Source organism: Vanellus vanellus (genome assembly GCF_965231255.1).
Source record: "Vanellus vanellus genome assembly, contig: HAP1_SCAFFOLD_62, whole genome shotgun sequence".
NCBI classification, from domain to species: domain Eukaryota; kingdom Metazoa; phylum Chordata; class Aves; order Charadriiformes; family Charadriidae; genus Vanellus; species Vanellus vanellus.
Window position 1 is genome coordinate 343,905 of NW_028127944.1, and position 24,031 is coordinate 367,935.

General features: G+C 53.1%; 1 protein-coding gene across 1 annotated transcript; it reads right to left on the bottom strand.

Annotated features, from left to right (window-relative positions):
• Positions 1-11,692: 11,692 nt before the first annotated feature.
• LOC309684819 (acrosin-like) lies at positions 11,693-21,252 on the bottom strand (the record flags this gene model as incomplete). The annotated part of the gene is made up of 4 exons (XM_082500676.1): positions 11,693-12,052; positions 12,526-12,671; positions 12,923-13,142; positions 21,244-21,252. The coding sequence occupies 4 exons, from the start codon at positions 21,250-21,252 to the stop codon at positions 11,693-11,695; spliced, it is 735 nt and encodes a 244-aa protein (XP_082356802.1).
• Between the last annotated feature and the right edge of the window lie 2,779 nt (positions 21,253-24,031).

Consider the following 24,031-nt stretch of genomic DNA (forward strand, 5'->3'; position numbering starts at 1 on the left):
TTACATTTCTTAGACGAATTTTCCTCTTTAGGTTATGAAGTAGAAGTTAAGATGGTTTATTCCCCCCACCTCCCTTATTTTGGAGACAGTAACTCTGGGGTTTTGGTACACAAGTTTTCCTCTTTAGCTTATGAAGGAGAAGTTAAGATGGTTTATTCCCCCCACCTCCCTTATTTTGGAGACAGTAACTCTGGGGTTTTGGTACACAAGTTCTCCTCTTCAAGTTATGAAGTAGTGGTTAAGACAGTTTATTTCCCCACCTCCATCCCCCCCCCCCCCCCCCCCCCCCTTATTTTGGAGACAGTAACTCTCTTTGAAATTAGCTAACGCACCTTAAGCAAGAGCCAGAAAGGTGGGTGTGACCTCGTTAAGGGCAGAGTGAAGAAGGAACATCGTCAACTTCCATGGCTGAGCCGCACGCTCGCGCCTCACAGCGCACGCGACCACGTTACAGACAAATGGGAAACATCCGTGGTGGTGGTTACAGTCGTGTTTGCCCAACTTACCTTCCCAAGGACAACGTGCTGAACTACCGTCTCCTCAAAGAGAGTTTTCCTCTGTTTCTGGAATATCTACCGTCTACTTGATTCCTAAAACTGGATTTGTCACGACCACAGAAAGAAAGCGTTTACCATCTCTTGATTTCTCACCAAAGCCCCTGTCCTTTGGGCTGGTTTGGGGTTGGCTTGTTTTGCTGCCTCCAGGGAGTTATCTAATGTGAAAAGAGAAGTATTTATTTCTTTATATAATATAAATATTTATTTTAATAAAAAGAGCCTTAATGGAAGGAAACTCTCCCTGTGTCCTGGTTTGAGGTAAAAGAGAACCAATTTTGTTCAGTAACTTGGCTTCTTAGCTGGGCCTCTTCTACCAACTGAAATTAACTGCCTATTGTGCCGTCAGCGTTCACTCTCTCAGAGCGATAAGAGCAATGGTTACAGCTGATGCCCAGGCATGGGATGCAGAGAGGCTCTTGCTTATACTCATTGCTATAACCCCCACGGCCAACCAGCTTTGTTATTTGCCCCGTTGGAGGGTCGGAAGCGGAAAAGCATAGTGGGGTCCCACCTGCGGGGAGGAGCGACAGGACAGGTGACCCAAAACTGACCAACAGGGTATTCCATCCCATCTGCCTCATGCTCAGTAGAAAAGAGACCAAAGGGATCAAAGGGTTCTTCTACCTGGGGAATGTTTACTTCGCCCTTTGATAATTATGCTGATGTGACCCCATCAGAGCTGGGGCATGGCAACCTTCTGGGCTCTGAGGATAAGGACTGGTACCTTGTTAAGATCGTGATTTTGTTGTTGATGCTCCTGAATGTGGTGCAGGGGTGGTTTCTTGTGAAACATCTGTGCAGGGGGAGCTGGAGGGGACCGTGCGCTGCCGCCACTCAGACCCGCGCAGCCGCTCGGCGATCTGCAGCGGCGCGAACCGCGGCCCCGCCCGGCCCGGCCGCAGCTGCCCCCCCCGGAGCAACGGCACCACCGGCAGCCGCCTCCCCCACGGCACCGGCGCCACCGGCAGCTGCCCCCCCCGGAGCAACGGCACCACCGGCAGCCGCCTCCCCCACGGCACCGGCGCCACCGGCAGCTGCCCCCCCCGGAGCAACGGCGCCACCGGCAGCCGTCTTCCGCACCGCCACGGCACAGGCGCCTCCGCCGCCGCCTGCACCGGCACCGGCACCCGCACCACCGGCAGCCGCCCCCCCCACCGCAACAACACCGGCCCCTCCGCCGCCCGTCCCGGCACAAGCCGCGCCCCCCCCTGCAGCGGCACAAGCCACGCCGCCGCCTCTCCCGGCACAACCTACTGCAGCCACTACAACCAGTACCAAAACTACTCCAACTCCATCAAAATCGGTACAAGCTGCCCCGGTAACCAGGAGCAGGAAGAGGAGGTCAACTCCTTCCCCTGCCCCTTACCACAAAGACCACCTCAAGTCACATAGCTTGGGGGAGAGTTCTGAACAAGATCCAGGGGAGGGTCCTTCAAGACCACAGAAGGGAAAGAGACCTTTGAAAACAGACAAAGGCCAGAGTCCTTCTAGAGCAGATGCTGGAGAGGCCCCTTCTGGGGCAGCCTCCCCACAGGAGGACTCAGATGTAGAGGGAGTTGTTCAATCCTTCTCCGTGAAAGATCTGAGAAGTATCAGGAAGGACTTTAGTCGTCATGAAGGCGAAACACTTGTCTCCTGGTTGCTCCGATGCTGGGATAGCGGGGCAGATACCCTAGACTGAGATGGCAGAGAAGCTAGGCGATTGGGAAACCTGGCCAAGGATGGAGGGATTGTACCTGAAAGAACTGCCTGTGCGAGAGGTGATTTATAGTGATGGGCAAGCGATAGTAGACCCTGATGAAATGCCATGCAAACGATCTCTGCTCAAAAAGTTTGTACAAAGTGCACCATCAACATATTCCCACCCATTGTCAACAATGGTCTGGGGAGGATCCGATACTGACACACCAACTGTAAATGAAGGGGTTAAGAAGGTACGACAGTATGAAGACAGTCTCTCTGGTCCCTTCTCTGTGGCAGCCATAGAAAAGCTGACTGTGACCACCGAGAAAATGACTGAGAAACTGACTGAGAAAATAGAGCAAATGACCCAGAGATTAGTTGAGCAAACCCATAAACTGTTTGATAAACTAACCAAGGTGGAGGAAAAACTCCATGCTTTCCCTGTACAGACTCATGTTGCAGCTGCTAAGAGGAAACGCCCTCCTACTCAAGAGAAAAACCACCCTCCGACTCAAGACAAATCAAAGCTGATGCGAGATATCCTGTGGGTTTGCCTCTGTGAATATGGAGAAGACATGAAGAAGTGGGATGGAGAACCTACCTCAGCCCTACAGGTACGGGTGCTTGAGCTGCAGAATGAAGCCGATAGAAGAAAGGATTCTTACAGGAGGAAGGCTGCTCCGACCTACGGTAGGCGATTCTATGGACCAGGTAGGAACCGATCTGATAATCGTAGGTACTACGGTCAACAGTAGAGGTGCCCTGCCTCCAGCCAGGAGGAGGAGAGGGACAACCGAATTTATTGGACTGTGTGGATTCGACGGCCTGGCACATGAGAGCCACAAAAGTATAAAGCCCTGGTGGACACTCGTGCACAGTGGTGGTGGGGTTTTTTTGCTGTCTCCAGGGAGTTATCTAATGTGAAAAGAGAAGTATTTATTTCTTTATATAATTTAAATATTTATTTTCATAAAAAGAGCCTTAATGGAACAAAACTCTACCTGGTAATGAGAGAGGGTGATTTATTCTTTTTTTTATTTAACTGAAAAAAAGTTGGATGTAGCGATGTGGTTTTTTGCTCCCTCACAATCCCCCAGGAAGAGGATTGGAGCCAGGATGAGCATCGGAGCACAAAAGCCACGAAGCGATGGTCACAATGTGCTGAAGGGGCAATCGGGGAGTTGTTCAGCGGTGAGATGAGCAAGCAGCATCCCGAAAATCCGCCCCTGGAGAGGGGTCAGCGGTGTACGGACGCTCTCTGTGTTCTGTAAGCCCCCTTTGGGGAGCCCCTGCTGCCCCCTTGGCAGCGCCCGGGTGGCTGTGACTGCTGAAAGCTGGTTTGGTGCGTTGAGGTGTTAGGTGGGGTGGCAGCAGCCCCTGCCCGCCCCGGGAGGGGGGACACCACCTCTCCGGTGGCACTGGATGGGTGGGAGGGAGGGAGGGAGCAGAGCTCTGGAAGCCATGGAGAAAGGCGTGGGGGTGTCCCTCATCGTGGCAGCCCCCAGCAGCCCCACCCCGCCACCCGGCCACCCCAAGGGACACCCAAGCCCCATCTTGGTCCTCTCCCTCTTGGGTGACGCCCTTCCACCCACCCCGGAGGTGCGCTCCTCTCCTGCGGGGGGGACGCCCAGCGCTCGCCTGGCTAGAGAAGCACAGGGGGGGGGGGATGGGGGTGGGTGACTGGGGGCATCTGAGCTTCCCAGTTACACGGGTGTAATTAGTGCACCATTAATAACCATTAGTAACCACTTTGGCTCTGCTAACCAACTGCGGCGAGGCCCCCACCCCGCTTTAGCACAGGCTTCCTGATGCCAACACCTCCCCGAGCCACTGGGTAAAGCTGCGCCTGGCAAAAAACCACCACCACCCCAAAAAAACCCCACAGCACAGCCCCCACTCCCCACCCACCCCTTCTCCCCCCATCACAGCCATGGGGCAAACTCCCACCACCACCACCCCCCAATCTCAGCTCGGCCATGACCCCCCCGAGACACTGGAAAGAGAGCAACGGAGAGCGAGCTCAGGCTCGTGTGAGCTGCAGAGATTTCTCTTTTTCTTGTGATGATGTTGTCGTTGGGTGGGGTTTGGTTGTTTTTTTTTCACGGAACACTTTGCAGTAGAGGACAAAAATATGGTGTCACAGCCCCTGGGGCCACACTGGCACCGCCACCTCACCCCCCCCCCCCCCCCTTCGCTCCCGTCCCTCGTCCCTCCTCTTCCCAGCGGCTTTCACCACTTTCCTTGCTTGGTTTTGTTTTGTGTTTGTTTTTTTTTTTTTTTTCCTTACAACCTTTTTTTATATTTGAGTTGGGGTTCTTTTTCCCTTTTTTTTCCGCCTTTCTTCCCCCCCTTTTTTCTCTTTCTCCTTTTTTTTTTATTTTCTCCTTTTTTCTTTTGCTTTTTTTCTTTTCCCCCTTTTTCTTTCCACCACTTTTTTCCCCTTTTTTTTTCTCCTTTTTAACATTTCTCAAGCTTTCTCCAAAGGAACAGCCCCTGGCTCTCAGCTAGCCAAAGGAGACTACGGAAGAGCATTGGCACCCGTGGGAGTGGTTTCCTTCTCCTGCTTCACACTCGGTCGAGATCGTTTTTTCCAACTCGTCTTTTTTTTTTTAACAAATTAAACAAAAAAAAAAGCTCCAAGTATCAGTTTTACAAGGCACACAAAATCTCTAGAAGGGAAACACAAACGCAAGGTGCTGAGGTATGAAAACCTGAGGTGTTTTTTTCTGTGTGGATGTGTGTGTGTCATCTGGGGTTGGGGGTTGTGTGTGCTTTATTTTTGAAATTTAAAAAAAATAATAATTTTGCTAGGTTTTTTGTTGGTTTTTTTTTTTTTTTTTTTTCCCCAGCCCTGGGCTGACAACCTCTTGGAAATCCGGTGTTTCCCCCGTCGTGGTTTGGCCTCAGCCGGCAACAAAGAACCACGCGGCCGCTCGCTCCACTCCCGCAGCCGGGGGCAAAATCGGAAGAAAAAGGCAAAAAAGTCGCGGGTTGAGATAAAGGCAGTTTAAGAGAAGAGCAACGGGAAGGGCAAACAATCCCAATAACAGCGGTAAAGGAATAGACGGACGCGATGACAGCGCCTCCGCGCACCGACCGGCCCCGCACCGCCGCAGCCCGCTCCCAGCCGCCACTTCCCGCCCCCTCCCCCGGCGAGCTCCCCCCAGCCCCGGGCATGGCTCACAGGGGATGGGATACCTGTGTCCCTGCCGGCTCCTCGGGGAAATTAACCCCATCCCTGCCGGAACCAGGACACCCCCCGCCCCTCTTTCCCCCCTTCTCTCCTGCAACCCGCATCTTTCAGCCGCGTCGGGGCGGTGATGGAGAGCGAAGGGACAGAGGGACAGCCGGGACAGGGGGACGCAGCAGATGCCAACCCCAGTTTGGGACTCAGGGAAGCAAAGAGGAAAGGGCGCGTGAAAGAGAAATGCCTCTTTGAGGAGACGGGATCCCTTCTCTTGGCTCATACAGGCACTGCTCTTCTCAAAGCCCTTAAGAAATCGCTTTTTAACGCTCCTTTAATTATTATTGGGGGTTTCACCCCCTGCTGGCAATCCTACATCCCTGCTCTACCGGGCATTAGAGAACCACTGGACTAGTTCCTGTCCTTTAACCTCGAGAAAAGCCGGCTTTGGCTAAAAACCAAACATCCTCCTCCCGCCCCCACCCCCTCTGAAAAAAAAAAAAAAAATTAAAATCCTTACAAAACTGAAAAATCCTCCGGCTCCTCCGGCTGTGCCTGAGGTGAAAAACAGGTGGCTTTTAGTAAATTAAAAATAATAAAAAAAGAAAAATACTAAAAACTCTCTCTCTCTCTGCCTCTGTTAGTCCAACTAAAGGGATAGCGTCGGGAGGCGAGGGAGGAGGAAGGGGGAGGCTGTGGGATGGAGAGAGCCCTCCCCGTACCCCTCGGCTGTGCATCCTCGCAGCGCCGCGGGGAATGGGGGGCTGTGTGTTTGGGGGGGTCTTTGGTTTGCTCCCCTGACCTGCTGGGGGTGGGGGAGGGGGACTGGGGAGGGGGGGAGGGAGATGTCCGGCGGCAGGGTTACATTCATCGGGCGGTGCTGGGCGGCACGGCGGGAGCCTCCCTTGCTGTGCTGCAAGGCCGGGGCTCCCGGAGCGTGTTTCTGCTCCTGCTGCTTCACCTGCTGGAGCATTTCCCTCATCTTGTGCTGTGCAGTCTTGGGGAGGAGAGGGGAAAAGCAAGAGGTGGGGGTCAGGGCACTGTTTCTCCCACCACCACCCACCCCCGAGCCCCCACCGAGCATCTCACTGCTCCCAACTTGTCACTCTGGACAAGCCATAATTAATTCTGGGGGCGGTTTTGGGTGTTGTTTTTTTTTGTTTGTTTTGTTTTTGTTTTTTTTAACTTGTGCTTCCTCCATCGCTCCTCAAGAGCACCTGAATTTTTCTGGGGGGCTGCGATCCTGCTTGAGTGGACAGGAGACAAGGTTATGGAAGATGCACCCAGGTGGGATGCGGGTGGCTTTGCCCGCACCGAGGAGTCCATTCACACCCTGGGTGCTGCTCTGCACGGCATTCAAAACACCCATTTTTAGCTCAATCGAGCCAATCTTCAATTTCAGTTCTCGCACAGCCAGGGGGAGCTACCAAAACACCTTCAGTGCATCTTGGGGGCACAGGGACCTCCCAAAAGAAGAGTGGCAGGACGCTCGGGTGGTGCTGGGCTCAGCAAGCCCTGTGCCTTTCCTCGGTAGACAAAAGCGGCCGGGGAGGATCGGGTAAAGCCACGGCCAAACTGTACCTGACTGGCAAAGAAATGCCCAATGATTTTAATGATGACCTCCTCGTTCTTGTCCGGGGTTTGGTCTCGTGGCACAAGGACTTCCGCGCTGGTTAAGTTTTACAGTTCGTTCACCTGGAGCGAACCACAAGAGGCTTCTGTTGTGGAAGAGCCAAAATCCTCCACTGCCACAGTCACGACGGCACCAGGCACCCTGTGTGTCTCCCCCTTCCTTGGGACCAACAAGAACCACCACCAGGACATAGGGGCTGAGGGTCAAGACATCGCTGAGACCACTGAGCACCCGGGATTTGTCCCCCTGGGGTGGGCAGGGGTGATGGGTGATTCACAACTTTGCATGCCCGGGGCACCACCCCCCACCGTTTTGCCACCTTTGCCTGTCACGTGGCCGGCGGCGAAGGAAGGCACCTTGATGTGGGCTTCAAGCTTCACTTCTTCTTTCAGGTTAAAGAAGTTATCCTCTTTCAGCTTCCCAAATATTCACCCCTGGGCCTGGGGAGGAGACGGACAGGAAGGAAAACCATCAGGCAGCGCCCGCTGTGCCCCTCCATCCCCAAAGCTGATGATGTTCCCACGTCCAGCAGCATCAAAACCACTGTACCCAGCAAAGAGCTCCCCTGGTGCTGAGGGAGGCCAAGCCAGGCTGCCAGCACAGTGGTGACCACAGGGATGCTCTCGACTTGTCCCTTACTGTCCCCCCCACCCACAGCCCCCACCCAGCGCACCTTGAACTGAGTCTCGGGCGGCCCCATGAGGATGACCATCCGCTCACTGCCCTCGGGACCTTCTGACGGGGCGATCTGGGGAGGGATGAGGGAGAGGGAGCATGAGTGCGGCCCCCACTTCGGCAAGACCTTCCCTCGGTGGGATGTCCCCCCCCAGCACAGGGCAACCTCCCCATGTAGGAGCATCCCCTCCCACCAGAGCTGGGCTGATAACCGGGGTGCTGCAGGCCTGGCCTTCTACTAACGACAGCCTGGAGAGGTGGGCACATGCCAACCTCATGAAGTTCAATGAGGCCCAGTGCAAGGTCCTGCACCTGGGTCGGGGCAATCCAAGCCCAAATCCAGGCTGGGCGGAGAATGGATGGAGAACAGCCCTGAGGAGAAGGTCCTGGGGGTGCTGACTGATGAGAAGCTCAACATGAGATGGCAATGCGTGATCACAGCCCAGAAAACCACACATATCCCAGCCTGCATCAGAAGTGTGGCCAGCAGGGCGAAGGATGTGGTTCTGTCACTCTGCTTTGCTCTGGTGATACACCACCTGGAGTACTGCATCCAGCTCTGGAGCCCACAACATAGGAAAGACATGGACCTGCTGGAGTGGGGCCAGAGGAGGCCACGGAGATGCTGTGAGGGCTGGAGCCCCTCTGCTGGGAGGACAGGCTGAGAGTTGGGGTTGTTCAGCCTGGAGCAGGCGCCGGCCAGGGGGGCTCCGTACAGACCTGAGAGGTACGCCCAGGAGCTCTATGGTGGGAGAGAAAATGAGAGTCAGTGATGGCCCCAGCGTGCCAGACCTTTCCCAGCCACCCCCAGCCTGACGCAGAGCAGCGTGCCACCACTGTGAGCCCGGCAGGGACACGGGGACAACCCTTCAAGCCCTGAAACCCTGGGGTGATATGCAACCCCATCCCAGCACGATGGGGCTGGGAGGCGGATGGGAGGACCCAGTTACTCCCAGTCCCTCCCCACTGCCACGTTTCCACCCATGTCTTGCCTTTGTAGGGGAAAACCAGGACACAACTCTCTCCTGCTCTGCGTTCCAGCAAGTGCAACCAGATGCTACCTGCAAACCACCATTTCTCACATGGAGGACGAGCAGACCCAGCTCCCCTGCCCAGGCTGGACGCCACTCTCGCTCCCAGCCCTCTAGTTAAACGCGCTGCGCCGAGGTCATGCTCCCTCTCACATTGAGCCCATGCTCCCTGTGTCCACCCTCTGCTTCTGGCCACAGGCTGCTCCATGGCTCCTACACCAACATGTCCTCTCCTGCCCAGCCACTCCTCAAGGCCAGTGTGGACATCGCACCTCCTCACTTCCCTCCCTTCACCAGGAGCCTCATTCCTTCTCCTCCATCCTTGCCAGGTCTCTACAGCTCCACAGTTGAAGATACAGCCACAGGCCCCAGGTCCTGCTGAGGATGCAGTCAGAAATGACCACTCCATGGTGTGAAACATAAAGTACTTGGGTGGAAGGAGCAGAGGCCTCACCAGGGTGGCTTCAAAAAGGTCCCACAAAGCTTTGGGGTGAAGGAGGTCCCACCAAACGCTGCCCTTTGGGACACCTGCCCAGCTCTTCTCCAGCACACCAACAAACGCTCAACCAGATGCTTCCCCAAGGCCACGCTTGCTCAGGCGGTTGCCGCGGGCAGAACATCCTCCCGCACAGCCAGACCAACCGACCCTTCTCAGTGCCCTCCGGGGCCACCGCGCACATCACACTCACGCCCCTCCGCACCACCAGCCTGGCACTCACCCTTCTCCTCCGACCGCTCTGCTGCTGGCGTTGCCAGGAGAAGAAAACAGCACAAGTAAATGAACCCGCACGAAAATAGAAGTTAAAGAGGTCCGGCCAGTAAGGATAAAACAATATCCCGTATCTTATGAGGGGAGGAAAGGTCTAAAACCAGAAATTGATTCATTGTTGAAGGATGGATTGTTGGAACCCTGGATGTCACCTTACAATAGTCCAATTCTACCGGTCAGGATGGCTGAGGGGAGATAGAGATTAGTCACAGACCTACGAGAAGTCAATAAACAAGTACAGACTAGGCAGACTGTGGTTTCGAACCCATATACCCTCCTGAGTAAAATATCGCATAATCGTAAATGGTTTAGTGTAATAGACCTTAAAGATGCCTTTTGGGCCTGTCCATTAGCAGAGGAGACTAGAAACTTATTTGCCTTTGAATGGGAAGATCTGGACACTGGGAGGAAGCAGCAACTCCGCTGGACCTCCCTGCCTCAAGGGTTCACAGAATCCCCAAATCTATTTGGACAGACGCTAGAGAAAATTTTAGGGGAGTTCCAGGCAGAACCCCCAGTAAGAATCTTGCAATATGTAAATGATCTGTTGGTATCAGGAGAGAAAGAGCAGAAAGTCAGAGAGACATCGATACGTTCGCTGAATTTTTTAGGAGAACACGGATTAAGAGTGTCAAAGGCAAAACTGCAGTTTGTACAAAAGGAAGTAAGGTATTTAGAGCATTTAATTAGTGGAGGAAAAAGAGAAATCAATCCAGAACGAATTTCTGGGATTACAGCTTTAAGTGTCCCAAGAACAAAAAGAGAAATAAGGAAGATTTTAGGGTTACTAGGGTACTGTAGACTATGGGTTGAGGGATACACTCAATTAGTAAAATTTCTGTATGACAAACTAGTAAAAGAAGGTCCACTACAGTGGACAGAAGACAAACAGGAGCCATTACAAAAACTGAAGCAGAAGCTAATAAAAGCCCTGGTTTTAGCCCTCCCCTCCCTAGAAAAAAAAAAAAAGAAACCAAAACCATTTCACCTTCTTGTAAACGTGGAAGAAGGGATAGCGCATGGAGTCCTAATGGAGGGATGGGGCGGAGAAAGGAAACCAGTGGCATACCTGTCCAAATTAATGGACCCAGTACGTGGGGGTGGCCCACATGCATGCAGGCAGTGGCGGGGACCGAGGCAGTCCCAGGCGACCGAGCTACCAGCACCTGAAACACCCCATCTCTTCAGCGATGGAGCAAACCTTCTTCTGTGGGTACTCTGCTATTCCAGCACCACGTTTGGCAGGTGGTCAAGGAGGAACGATGAGAGTGGCCACACTGCACAGACAACTGGAGGAATGGTTGGGGTCCGTGTGGGCAGAGGCATCTAGCAGGGCCAGCAGTGCCCAGGAAGCCGCATCAGTAATGCCATGGCGGTCCCAGGCGACCGAGCTACCAGCACCTGAAACACCAAATCTCTTCAGTGATGGAGCAAACCTGGGAGGAGAGGAAGTGACCTGGGGTGGGTCCCTTGTTTGGGAGGAGAGACAAGGGAGGAGAAAGGGAGGAGTCAAGGAAGATGAGGGGGATGTTCAAGCAGGGAAAATGGAGACAAGGGGGGATCAATCCCCCGTTAACTACCCCTGAAATCCGGCTCTTCCTTCTGGGACTGAGAGCCCTGTTGGCTTCTCACTCTTTGCTGTGGTCAGCAATTTCTCTTGTCACGCTCAGCAGTTTCACACCGTCTGTTCAATTAGCTACGGCTTACACTGGGCCCTAATCTCCAGCTGTGTGCCTTAATGCATACCCCCAAAGTCATCTGCAGGTCACATCACTGTTTCCTATCCTCCATGTGCCAGTCTTCTCCGTCCCATGGTGGCTCTGAGCACCCTCCTCTCTGACCAGGCACCGTTTCAGCCCTTGGGAGTCACTCTTTCCCTTCGTGCCCTGCTGTCTGCCTGCGGCCTCATTGGCAGGCGCCGGGCACGCAAGTCCTTGCCTTGCACCGGAGACTGAATTGGACTCAAGCACGCTCAGCTGTGAAAATCAGGAACTTTATTTCTACAACCGAGTCAACATCAGCCCTTCTGCGCTCAGAGGAGCGCGGGCAGGACAGAGCAGGCCTTGGCACTGAGGCTGCCTTTGGCTCAGCAGGCATTGCCCCGGAAGGAAATGGTCGTGGAACAGGGCGGCCTGCTCTGGAGCCTCTTCGTCACGCTGCTCAAGCCTTTTTCCCCCACAGGACCTGCAGCAGCTCCTGCACCCGAGTAAAGAATTCCACCAGCTTCTGGAGTGGAAATGGGCAGGAGCTAATCGTGCCCGGTGGTGTTGGTGTTGGCCTTGGCCTCTGATAAGGGGTTGAGGCAGTGAGAAAATGACTCCAAGCCCGTGCTGTTGGAGTACCCCTTACTGCTGGGCTCAGTCCCATCTGGACCAGGATCCAGTTGTAGAAGTGCTGGGTGGAGGTGTAGACTCCGGGCCGTTTGGCTCTGGCACAGCCTCTCCCCCAGCTGGTCACCCCAACAAGCCAGAAGTAGTCCGCGTTGTTGTCTTTGCACACCAGAGGACCACCACTGTCACCCTGCAGGGAAGGAGAGAGGGTTGAGGTGGTGTTGGGTGGCCGCTGTCAGCGCTCTGGCCGGCTCCTTCTCTCTCCCAGCACCTGCCAGAGCTCTGCTCACTGCACACAACGGCGCTGCTCCGGTGCTGGAGCCTACAGAGCCTCATCTGGGAGAGGGTGGAGGGCCTGTAAGGTCGGGCACTCTCTCATCTCTGCACAGTGCTCCCGGCTGTGTGGAAGGGGGATGCTTTGGGATCTGGACCTATGGGCTGCCGGGAGCACAGGATGGGCTTTCTGGGCAGCGTCCCCGGGCTCTGGGACAAGGCGGGCACTGGGCAAGGACCTGCATCTGGGGAAGGGGAGGTGAGCACCAGCAGCGGTGGAGACCCAGCGGTGGCAGGGTGACTTGCCAGGCCAAGCACGTGCCGGGCGATGTTTGGGCGTTGCGAGAGGGCTGCCGGTGCTGCCGGGGCTTGACTTGCAGCACGTCCTACCTGGCAGGTGTCGATGCCACCCTGCGGATAGCCAGCACACAGGTTGTGGCTGTGGATGGCCCCTCTGTACCACCCGCTGCTGTTGCAGAGGTTGACATCAATGAGCTGGACCTTGGCCTCCTGCAGGACATCCGTTGACCCTGCAGCTGTGAGCACAGAAAGCAATGAAGCCCCAGCAGCTCCCCCCCTGCCTGGGTGAACCCCTTCCCTAGGGCTTGGCTTTGCGTCCTGAAGGCACTGTGCCCGTGTTTCCCCTCTGTCTGGCTTTGGGCGGTGGGTCAGCCCATTCTCTCCGGAGGCGTACGTCCCCACAGCCTGACTGCGGCTTTCGCCTCCGCTCTCGGGAAGCCCAACCCCTCTCCCCAGTGTGCCAAGCTTGCACTCAGGACACCAGCACTTTGGGGGAACTCACATCTTGCAGTGGTGGCGCCCCAACCGCTGACGTAGCAGGTGTGCAGCTCTGACACTCTAAGTGAGGCGTCGGGCACACAGGCAAGCTGGGTGTAGGAGTTGCACTGGACCGGCTGGTCCAGCTCCAGCAGGGCGATGTCGTTCCTCTGCGTGATATTCCTGTAGTGCTCGTGAACCAGCAGCCGCTTAATATGGCGCACTTGGGCCTCGGGGCCCAGCCGAGTCAACTGGGTGGCCCCGATCACCACGCGCCACATGCTGATGTGCCTGGAAGGCAGATGGAGAGGGGGGTCAGAGGGAGCGGAGCCACGCGCTGCAGCAGCCCCGCCGTTCCCTGCCTTCTGCTTCCCAGGGCAGAGAGGAGAGCAGTGCCACGCAGGCTGCCACTGCCCTGGCATGCCTTAGGCACGAGCCATGTGGCGCTGGAGGCTGCTAGGAAGCAGTGGCCCGAGCCCAGCCTTCTCCTGAGCAGTCTCTGGGCTGGGCTCGGCAGTGCCCAGGCACTGGGCGTACTGGCAGGAACTGGGATGGGAGTAGCAGGCGGTGCTGCACGCAGGGCACCCGCGAGGGTGGTGGGGACAGCCCCCTTCCCTGGCCCTCCTTACCTGGCCTCGATGAAGCAGTGTGCCGCCGTGAGGACCCACTGTGGGCTGATGAGGGACCCTCCGCAGATGTGCCCCGTGCCTGCTTCCCAGGGGTCCTGGATGCTGACGATCCAGGGCCAGGCTCCTGGACGGGCATTGGTGCCACCCACCACGCGCGACATGCCGTACTGGTAAGCCATGGGCCGGAGCCCGCAGGTCCCTCTGTAACCAGAAACTCATGACTGTCCTGCTCCACGGCGTGCTGCGCTTCAGGCTGAAGGTCAGCCCTCTTCCCTCCCCACAAGGCGCTGCACGGACAGCAGGGCCAGGGAACCCCCTGGGGCGGGCGTGCGTGCGCCCCTGTTTCTGCCTGAGCCCCGCAGAGGAGCTGTGCCAGCAGCCGGGGTGCTGGCCAGGATGTGAGGCTCCCAGGCGGGGTTGGGGAAGCTGTGGCCACGGGGGACAAGCGGGCTCCCTGCAGTGAACCCCATCAGGGTTGCCCAAGCTCCCCCCCAGAGCCTGGGGCCACTTACCCACAGCTGTCCCACGCGCCTTGCACAGGCCAGCACAGGGCCAGCAGGACGACGACGAGGAGCAGTTTCATTGCTGCCAGTGGCGGCACGTGGCACCTGCAAGAAGCGAACCGAGGGCCTGTCGCCACCAGTGCCGCAGCCGACGTAGTGCCCGCAGTGCTCACGCTGCCCACGGTGCTCTTGTTCCCGGGGCTGATGTCACAGAGTCGCTGGTTCCGGGCACCGGGCCCGGTGGCCTCTTGGCAGAAGGGGGGGCGCCATGGGGGGTTCCCGGCAGGAGGGGAGGCAGAAGCCGGCATGGGACACCCCCGACAGACCCCCGCTGAACGCTCTGCCTGCGGGACGAGGCTGTGCAGGCCCCGCGGCAGGCAGCAGCGCCTGGCTGCGAGCGCTGCCTGCTGACAGCTGGCAGCAAAAAACCCCGTGTGGCATCGCGGCCTCTTGGGGAAGTTCACTGCCACCCCACTCTCTGCAGCCCTTTGCCACCAGGGCCTTCCCAAAACACATACACCAGAAAACAGAACTGCTACAGGCAGCATGCACGGTTTGGGGTGTTGAGGGGCCCATCTGGCTACAGCCGCAGCAGGCAAGCGGTGATGTGCGTGTGGGACGAGTCCAGCACACCCACGTGCTGCACTCCGTACCTATGCGCACGCCTGGGCGCACACACAGAATCACAGAATGGTTTAGGTTGGAAGGGACCTTGAACACCATCAAGTTCCAACCCCCCCACCCTGGGCAGGGACACCTCCCACCAGCCCAGGTTGCTCCAAGCCCCGTCCAACCTGGCCTTGATCACTTCCAGGGATGGGGCAGCCACAGCTTCTCTGGGCAACCTGCGCCAGGGTCCAACACCCTCACAGTCAAGAATTTCTTCCTAAGATCTATTCTAAACCTCCCCTCTTCCAGTTTGAAGCCATTCCCCCTCACCCTGTCACTACACGCCCTTGTAAAAAGTCCCTCCCCAGCTCTCCTGTCGGCCCTTCAGGGACTGGGAAATGCCGGCACGTCAGTTTGTGTGCTGCACTCTGTGTGTGCACGCATCGTGTGTGCCCTGTGTGTGGGTGCACTCGGTGTCTGGGTGCACTCCGTGTCCCGGTACCCACACGGTGGGTGCACACTGTTTACGTGCAGTGTGGTGTAGATGAGCCTGTGAGCGTGCGCACTGCAGGTATGCGTTCACTGGGTCGAGCGCGTGCCGTGTGTGCGGGCATTTTGTGCGTATGCTGGCAGGCTGTGTGTGCCCGCACTGCGTGTGTGTGTGCGTGCTGCATGTGCATGCCTTCCACGCTCTGTGCATGACGTGCACGAGCACTGTGTGCATTACGTGGGGTGTTCCATGTGTGGTGGGGGCGTGTGTGGGATGTTAGTGTGTGTTGGTCTGTATCAGTGTGTGTGTTCCTATGCAGTCGGGGTGTGTGTCAGTGTGTGTTGCTGTTGTAATAAGTAATTTAGCAAAAGAATTTTGCTTCAGCTCAAATGAATGTGTGCCCTCTATGGCTTCAGCTAAGATGGGTCTGTGCTCGCTGTGCGTTTGGGAAAGGGATAGCGTTAGACAGGATATCAGACGAGAGCAACAGTTGGAAGTACAGAAACTTGCAGAACAAAGGGTGGTGTCGTTAGCTAAGATAACCACAGGAGTGTAAGGAATGAAGAAGCCACAAGAAAGACATGGTGGTAAAGACTTCGAGCCTCCCTCCAATGACTGTCAGGAAGACCCCTGAGGCAGCGCAGCGCCTGCGCCGCTGGAAGGGGGGGGCATGTTCGGGGGTGGGCTGCATTCCAAGAACTCATTGATTATGTATTTGGGGGTGGGTTGTGTTCCAAAAACTCATTGATTATGTAAATTATGTTCCAAGAAAAAACATGAATAAATATAAGGAATACAAAATAAAAACAAGTGTTTGTGAAGGAAAAAATGAGCCACAGGAGGAGAAATCCCCCGTGTAACTCCCAGCGCTGTAATAAATATTCTTTGCTCCACCGAATTTGCCCCGGACTAAAATTCAATACAGTGAGCGTGTTTCTCACAATCTGGGGGCTCGTCCGGGAGACCTGAAGCCCATGTTTGGAGCCTTGGACGGGTGAGTAGACCGGGACAGCGCGCCACTGCCGATTTCAGCAATCCTCGGATTCTCCCCGCCCTCAGTGACGGACCAGCGGCAACAGCCCAGTGAAGGGGCTCGTGGACACAAGGGGGGTCCCAGGGATAACCGCGGCAGCCGATAATACTTGTGCGTGAGACCCGGGTAAGAAAATTGACTGTTAAGTATTGCTCAGGCGGCTGAGTGACGGGGGATTGAGAGTGGTGTGAGTGAGACGCGGACTAGATCTGCGAAGCGAGTGCGGAGTCTTTCTAACCGCGGTTCCATATCTCCGCGAGGAGACCGGCCAGTGAAGAGACGAAGCGAAAGGCTGGAGTTGAGAGATCCCCCGGGGGAAAAAAATGGGACAAGGGAAAAGTAAAGAGGAATCTAAGGGAAAAGCTGATCAGGGAATTCCAGAAATGCCTCCGGACAGTCCATTCGGGAGGATGTTGTTACAATGGGGGCAGGAAGGAGAGTCCTGCACCCGGGGTAAGGACAAAGCAAAGATGATCCATTACTGTATGTTTAAATGGACCAAAGAGCCCATAAGGCCAGAGAAGTACTGGCCAAAGTATGATTCTATAGAGGGACAGCTGTGTCAAGCACTAAATGTATACGTTAACTCTAAAGAATCATTTGATGAAGAAGAGAGCGAATATGCAGCGTGTTGGAAAGGAGCTGCAGGGGTTTTTAAATGGGAAATACAAAAGGAGAAGGAGGAGGACCAGAGACCAGTCTGGGATCCTCTTGAATACTTACCTCCCCCATATAACCCGGACCCTCCGGAAAGCGCAAGAGAGCCTCAGGTCCCCGTTAGAAGGGAAAGCCAGAGGAAATGGAGGTGGGAAGTGGGGAGGTCCATAGTGGAAGAAAATGAGAAGATGACAGAACCAATCGGGCTGCATCCTTTATGGGAAGTCCCGATCCCAGGAGTTCAAAATGGGGCAGGATTTGTGAATGTGCCCCTAACCAGTACAGAAGTCAAGAACTTTAAAAAAGAAATGAAGAAATTGTTGGAAGATCTCCTAAGTTTGTCAGAACAATTAGACCAATTTTTAAGTCCAAATGTATACACTTGGGAAGAAATGCAATCCATCATGGGAACTTTGTTCTCCCCGGAAGACAGACAAATGATTTGTTTAGCAGGGATGAGAATATGAGAAAGGAAAAACGTTCATAGAGTGGCGGGGGACCAAAAGTTACCCCTACGAAGAACTGATTGGAATCAAAATGACCCCGCAGGAAGGAGAAACGTGTCTGATTATCCGACGTTAATTATAAGGGGACTTAAAGAAGCAGCCCTGATGGAGTCAAATGTGAGCAAAACTTTTAATAAGTAAATAAGGGAAAGAGGAATCTCCGACGGAGTGGTTGGAGAGGCTCCGAAGGAATATTCAGCAGTTTTCTAAGAATGACCCAGAGACTGTGGCTGGCCAGGAATTATTAAAAAGTAAATTTTGTCACCCATGCCTGGCCAGATATTAAGAAAAAAAATGAAAAAGATGGAAAACTGACATAAGAGAAGAATCAATGAGTTGTTACGAGAAGCACAAAAAGTACATATGTGAGGCGTGATGAAGAGAAGCAGAGGGCAAAAGCAAAACTAATGGTAGCGACTGTAAAAGAAATAACAAAAACTAAAGCGCTCCAGAATCCAGGGCCAGGGATGAGACCATACAAGATACAAGGAGCCCATCTGCCACCGCTCAAAAAAGCCCATATGAATGAAATCAGGAGCCCCAGAGGGCGGAAAGTGTTACTATTGTGGGCAGGAAGAACATTTTAAGAAAGAGTGTCCCAGGCAAGAGAGAGATCGAGTGTTACCTCAACAGGAAGAATACACTACCAATTAAGGGTGTCAAAGGCTCTACCTCCTGGGGGAAGAAAGAATTAGTGAGCCCTTGATAAATTTGAAATTAGGCCCCCAGGAGGAAATTTACACCTTTTTAGTAGACTCAGGAGCTGAGAAGTCTTGTATTATGAAATTGCCTTTGAATGGGAAGATCCGGACACCGGGAAGAAGCAGCAAGTCCGCTGGACCTTCCTGCCTCAAGGATTCACAAAATCCCCAAATCTATTTGAACAGATGCTAGAGAAAATTTTAGAGGAGTTCCAGGCAGAACCCGGAGTAAGAATCTTGCAATATGGAAATGACCTGTTGGTATCAGGAGAGAGGGAGCAAAAAGTCAGAAGGAGACATCGATACGTTTGCTGAATTTTTTTTTTTGAAGAACAAGAGTTAAGAGTCTCAACAACAAAACTGCAGTTTGTACAAAAGAAAATAAGAGCATCTAATTAGTGAAAGAACAAGAAAAACCAATCCAGAACAAATTACAGCATTAAGTATCCCCCAAATGAAATGAGAAATAAAGAGGATTTTAAGGTTACTAGAGTACTGTAAATTATGGGTTAAAGGATACACTCAATCAATAAAATTTCTGTATGACAAACTTGTAAAAAAAAGTCCAATACAGTGGACAGAAGACAAACAAAAGCAATTTAAAGAAGCAGAAGTTAATACAAGCCCTAGTTTTAGCCCTCCCCTTCCTAGGAAAAAAAACCCAAAAACTTTCACCTTTTTGTAAACGCGACAGAAGGGATATGGAGTCATAATGCAGGAATGCGTCGGAAAAAGAAAACCGGTGACATATCTATTCAAAATTAATAGACCCAGTATGTTGGGGGTGGCCCACATGCATACAGGAAGTAGTGGCCACAGCAATATTAGTAGAAAAAAAGCCAAAAATTAACTTCCAGAAGAACCCTAATCATACATACCCCACACACACTGTAAGAACTATCTTATCTCAAAAGTCTGGCCGGTGGTTAACAGATTCCAGAATTGTGAAATACGAAACCATTTTAATAGAAAAGAATGATTTGACCCTCGTAATAGACGGAAACACAAATCCTTCACAATTCTTGTATAGACAGACAAGTGGGGAGATGGAACATGATTGTTTAGACTTTATAGATTACCAAACCAGGATAAGAGAAGACCTAATAAACTCGCTGATGCCATATCTCTCTCTCTCTATATATATATATATAAAACAACAACAACAACAAAAACAACAACAAAAATATAAAAAAAAAATTTTATAGACGATTCCTCCTGATGTATAGACGGAAAGAGAGCAAGTAGTTATGTCGTCATCGATGGGGAAAAAAAAGCAGTAATTGAAGAAGGAGGATTACCAGCAAATTAGTCAGCCCAGAGTTGTGAACTATACACTCTGAAGAGAGCTTTAGATTATCTCCAGGGAAAAGAAGGCATTATCTATACAGATTCAAAGTACGCATATGGAAATTAACCATGAGAAGGAAGTCTCGTGTTTTTGCTTTGACAGCAAAAAGCCCTGGAGAGCCTTCAGAAGGCGCATAAGAGTCAGTACTGCTGCATGAGAGCAACAGACAGGAAAAGCCTCGAAAGTGCCTTCGGACTGGGGCAGCACCAAACCCCTTCGACTCTACTTTGCTGCGATTGTAACTGTTGTGCGTATACACGGGTTAAGTGTAAGAATTGTAATAAGGTCATTTTAGGTCCCCGTGGCAGACAGGAGCAGTACCTCTCCCAAGTCCTCGATCTTTAGTGTATCCAATGTGAGTATACAACCCCAATAGATAAGTGTATTATTGTTGCAGAATCCACAGAAAATCACTTAATGTGGACCGACCCAACCAGAACGTTCACAGATCCTCGAAATATCAACTCCCATATGAGTTCCAGGACCAAAGATAGAACCCTATTGTGCCACAAGGACCAGAGATACCGAACTAAAGAGGATGGAGGGCAAGACCACGTTGGCCTCTGGACTTGCTGCCAAGAAGAACTATTTCTCGGCTGTTGGAGGCACCCCAATAGGCACGAGAGGTAGGAGTATAAGCCATGCTGGACCTCCACTTCTAGTGGTATTATCACTAGTGGTATCTCTAGTATCTGGTAACGAATGCCAGAAGTGCTCTCAGACGGTCTCCTGGGGTAGACGATCCTTTTATACTGTGACTGTGCACACGCATATCAATCACCAGTGTTATACCCGTGAGAGTTTAAAAGTGTGCAAATACGGCAGACAAGAATATTGGGTTGGACAGAATTTAGGAATAGGCGGAACAAGATTAGGAGTAGGGTGTCCTAGAGGGGAAAAATGGCTCTGCTTCACTAAGGCAGGACACTGGGATATTCCAGACGGAGGGGGAGTACAAGAGATGGTGAAGGAAGAACTAGTGAAGAGCATGACAAAGGTCACAAAACAGAGAAGAAAAAAATTAAAAGTACAAAACGAGAGCATATACCAGAAGCTGCAAAAACAGTTACAAAAAGAGTTAGGATTCCCCACTCTTGGGCAAAACTTGTTTTTAAATCTAGCAACAGACATAGCTAAAGAATTAAATGTGACTGACTGCTGAGTCTGTGGGGGAGCTTGAATGGCTGAAGAGTGGCTGTGGAGAGGCACAAGTTTGAGTCCGATTGAAATCCTGGAATGGAATTATACCCTCACCATGAGAAAAAAAAAAAAAAAAAGGAGGCCTGACAAGTGAGTGATAAGTTCCACAGTAATTGGAAAAGTCAGTTTGACTTGGGAGGGAGGGAACTTTTCAGATCAAATGGGGGAGACCCCATGTAAAAAAAAAAAAAAAAAAAAGTCTTAAAAATAGATTCAAATTTCACCCAAACTTGGTTTCCTTGAAAACCAAGGTCATACCTAACGTTTCAAAACGAAACCAAAAATTGTACCCGGTGTCCTGGTTTGGGGTAAACCAGAACCAATTTGGTTCAGTAACTTTGTTTCTTAATTAATGAAAACATTCTGTCGGTCCCATCTGGGGTCCGCCAGGTCCCCAGTAGCGGATTTTGGCCTAAACCACAACACCCGGGTACCAAAAAATAGTCTCTTTAAACGTAAGAAGGAGGGTATGAATCCATTCTCAGGAATGAAAAACAGCTCACAATATTAAGAAAATGTAGAAGATACAATGAAAGAGTTTTGGCAGGCACCGGATGAGTTGTTCTGGATATGTAAAAACTGGGCATTCCCAGAATTACCACCTCACTGAAGAAAGACCTGCACCTTGAGAGTAATTCAACCAGGACACACAAACCAGCCACATGGGCCCAAGATGGTAGCTGGGGATATAAACCCCCACCTATATGCTGAATCAAATTATAAGACTACAAGCAGTAGTTGAGCTGATCACTAACAAAACGGCTTCAGGACTAAAACTGTTAACCCACCAACAAACTCAGACAACGGCGGCAGTCAACCAGAATCGGCTCGCAGTAGACTATCTGCTAGCAGTAAAAGGAGAGATGTGTAGAAAATTTAACATATCTGATTGTTGTTTAAAAATTGATGATAATGAAAAAGCAGTACGAGAAATCGCTGCTGATATAAAAAAAAAATAACATGTGCTGGTGCAAAAAAGAAATTAAATGGTAAACGCCAGTTGGTGAAATGAATTACTGAAAATCGCTTGGTGGAAGAAATTAAGACTGATTCTGCTGTGTGCCTTTTGAAAGTTTCTTATTTCTGCCTTGTTTAAATACCCCGTTTCATAAGATTAATTCACAGTGTAGTCCAAAGACTGCAAGTGGCAGCCGCTCCTCAGAAAATCATGATCTTGAGAAAAGCCAAAAAAGAAGAAAACCTCGAAGAAGCCACTCAAATTCTTGCTAAAATGGAAGAATCCTGTGAGATAGATGTAAAACGCTTCAGCAAAATTAGATGATAAAAAGAATAAGGATGGAATTGTAATAAGTAATTTGGCAAAAATTTTGCTTCAGCTCAAATGAATGTGTGCTCGCTATGGCTTCAGCTAAGATGGGTGTGCGCTCGCTGTGCGTTTGGGAAAGGGATAGTGTTAGACAGGATATCAGACGAGAGCAACAGTTGGAAGTATAGAAACTTGCAGGGCAAAGGGTGGTGTTACACAGGAGTGTAAGGAATGAAGAAGCCACAAGAAGGACATGGCGATAAAGACTTCAAACCTCCCTCCAACGACCACCAGGAGACCCCTGAGGAACAACGCCTGCGCTGCTGGAAGGGAGGGGGCATGTTTGGGCGTGGGCTGCATTGCAAGAACTTATTGATTATGTAAATTGACGGCTGAGTTGCATTCCAAGAACTTATTGATTATGTAATTAAGGGTTGGTTTATGTTCCGAAAACTCATTGATTATGCAAATTATGTTCCAAGAAGAAACATGAATAAGGAATACGAAATAAAAACAAACGGTTGTAAAGGGAAAAAGGAGCCACAGGAGGAGAAATCCCCCGTGTAACTCCCAGCACTGTAATAAATATTCTTTGCTCCACCGAATTTGCCCCGGACTAAAATTCAATACAGTGAGGGCGCTTCTCACACCTCCCTCTGTCCCTCTCCGCTCCCCGTCCCCCTCCTCTCTCTCTGCTCTGTCCCTCTCCCCTATGTATTCTCCCCCCCCCTCTCTAATCTCTCGCCCCTCTCCACCCACCCCACCCCACCGCCCCATCCCACCCCTCTCCCCGCTCTCCCCCTCCCTCCCGCCCCTCCTCCCGGCCCCACCGGGGCTCCGGGGCCTGGCCCTGGGCCGGGGCAGCCCCGGGGAGGCGGCCATGGCTGCTGCGGGGGGCGGGGGGGGTGTCCCGCAGGGCCCGAGGGCGGGAAGGTGCGCGCGGGGCATGCTGGGAGCAGGCGCGCCCCGGGGCATGCCGGGAGCTGTAGTCCCGGGGCACGGGGCTGCCCGGCGGCCATGTTCCTTCCCGGGGCACGCCGGCAGCTGCCGTGGCCCCGCAGGCTGAGGGGAGGGCTGGGGCCGCCCCGAACCGCCCGCAGCGATGGGGTCCCGCTCAGCCAGAGCCGGGCAGAGGCAGCGGGCCCCCCGACCCCCTGAGCCCCCCTCAGCCGCCCCGGCCCCGCTCGCCCCCTGCAGCCGTCCCGGCCCCAGCGCCTCCCCCGAGGGCTGTCCCGCAGCCCCAGGCCGCCCCACGGCCTGTCCTGGCAGCAGCCAGCTGGGCCTCGGGCGCGCTCCATCCCCGGTAACGCAGTGCTGTCAGCGCCCGCGCGGGGAACGAGCGGTGTCTGCAGCAGCTCCTGCAGCAGGAGGGGCTCCAGCCCGGGGCCGGCTGAGGGGATCGCCGTTCTCTCCCTCTCCCAGAGGCCGCGCTGAGGGCTCGGTTGTCCCTCCCTCCCCCTGGGATGTTGGTGGCTGCCTCTGGCTCCGGCTAAAGTTGATCAGAAAAGGTGAAGCTGCTGGAGAAGGACACAAAGGGGATGGAGCTGGAAGCTGCCCCCAGCTGCAGACAAGAGACAGCCGCCCTCTCCAGGTGAGGAAGGGTCCCTGTGAGTGGTCCTCAGCAGACCTGATCGCAACATGCACCGTGGGGTCCATATCCGTAACCAAAAGTATGGTACGGCCACATAGTGTGAGTGTGCATGTGCGAGGCTGTGTCTCTGGAAAGCTTCGTGTTGTAAGAGCTGAGAGAGGCAGAGAGAAGCGCCTGAACTGTCAAATTCTGCTGGTAGCACCAAGAGCAGGAACTGCGTTGAGTCCTGTGCCCCTGGGGCTGTGTCGCCCCTCTGCCGCGTCCGGGTCCCTCCCTGTGGCTGTGCCCCCCGGCCTTTCCCTCGCTGGTGTCACATTTTTGCTTCCCTGTACCTCTCTTCATCTGGCGATTCTTGTATCCTGCTGCCTGCCCCTGCTCTAGTCTCCGGCCCCTCTCTTTCTTTGGCATGCTACCTGTCACTTTTTTTTTCTTGTTCCTTCTCTGTCCTGCTCCCTGCTCCTCTTTTTCTCTTTTTTTGTCTCTGTCCTGAAGCACATTGATGTTTTTTTCATTCTCTGCCTCTTTGTCCTGCTCTGCATCCCTCTGTTTTTCACAGTCTCTCTGGCCTCTTCCCTGTCCTGCTTT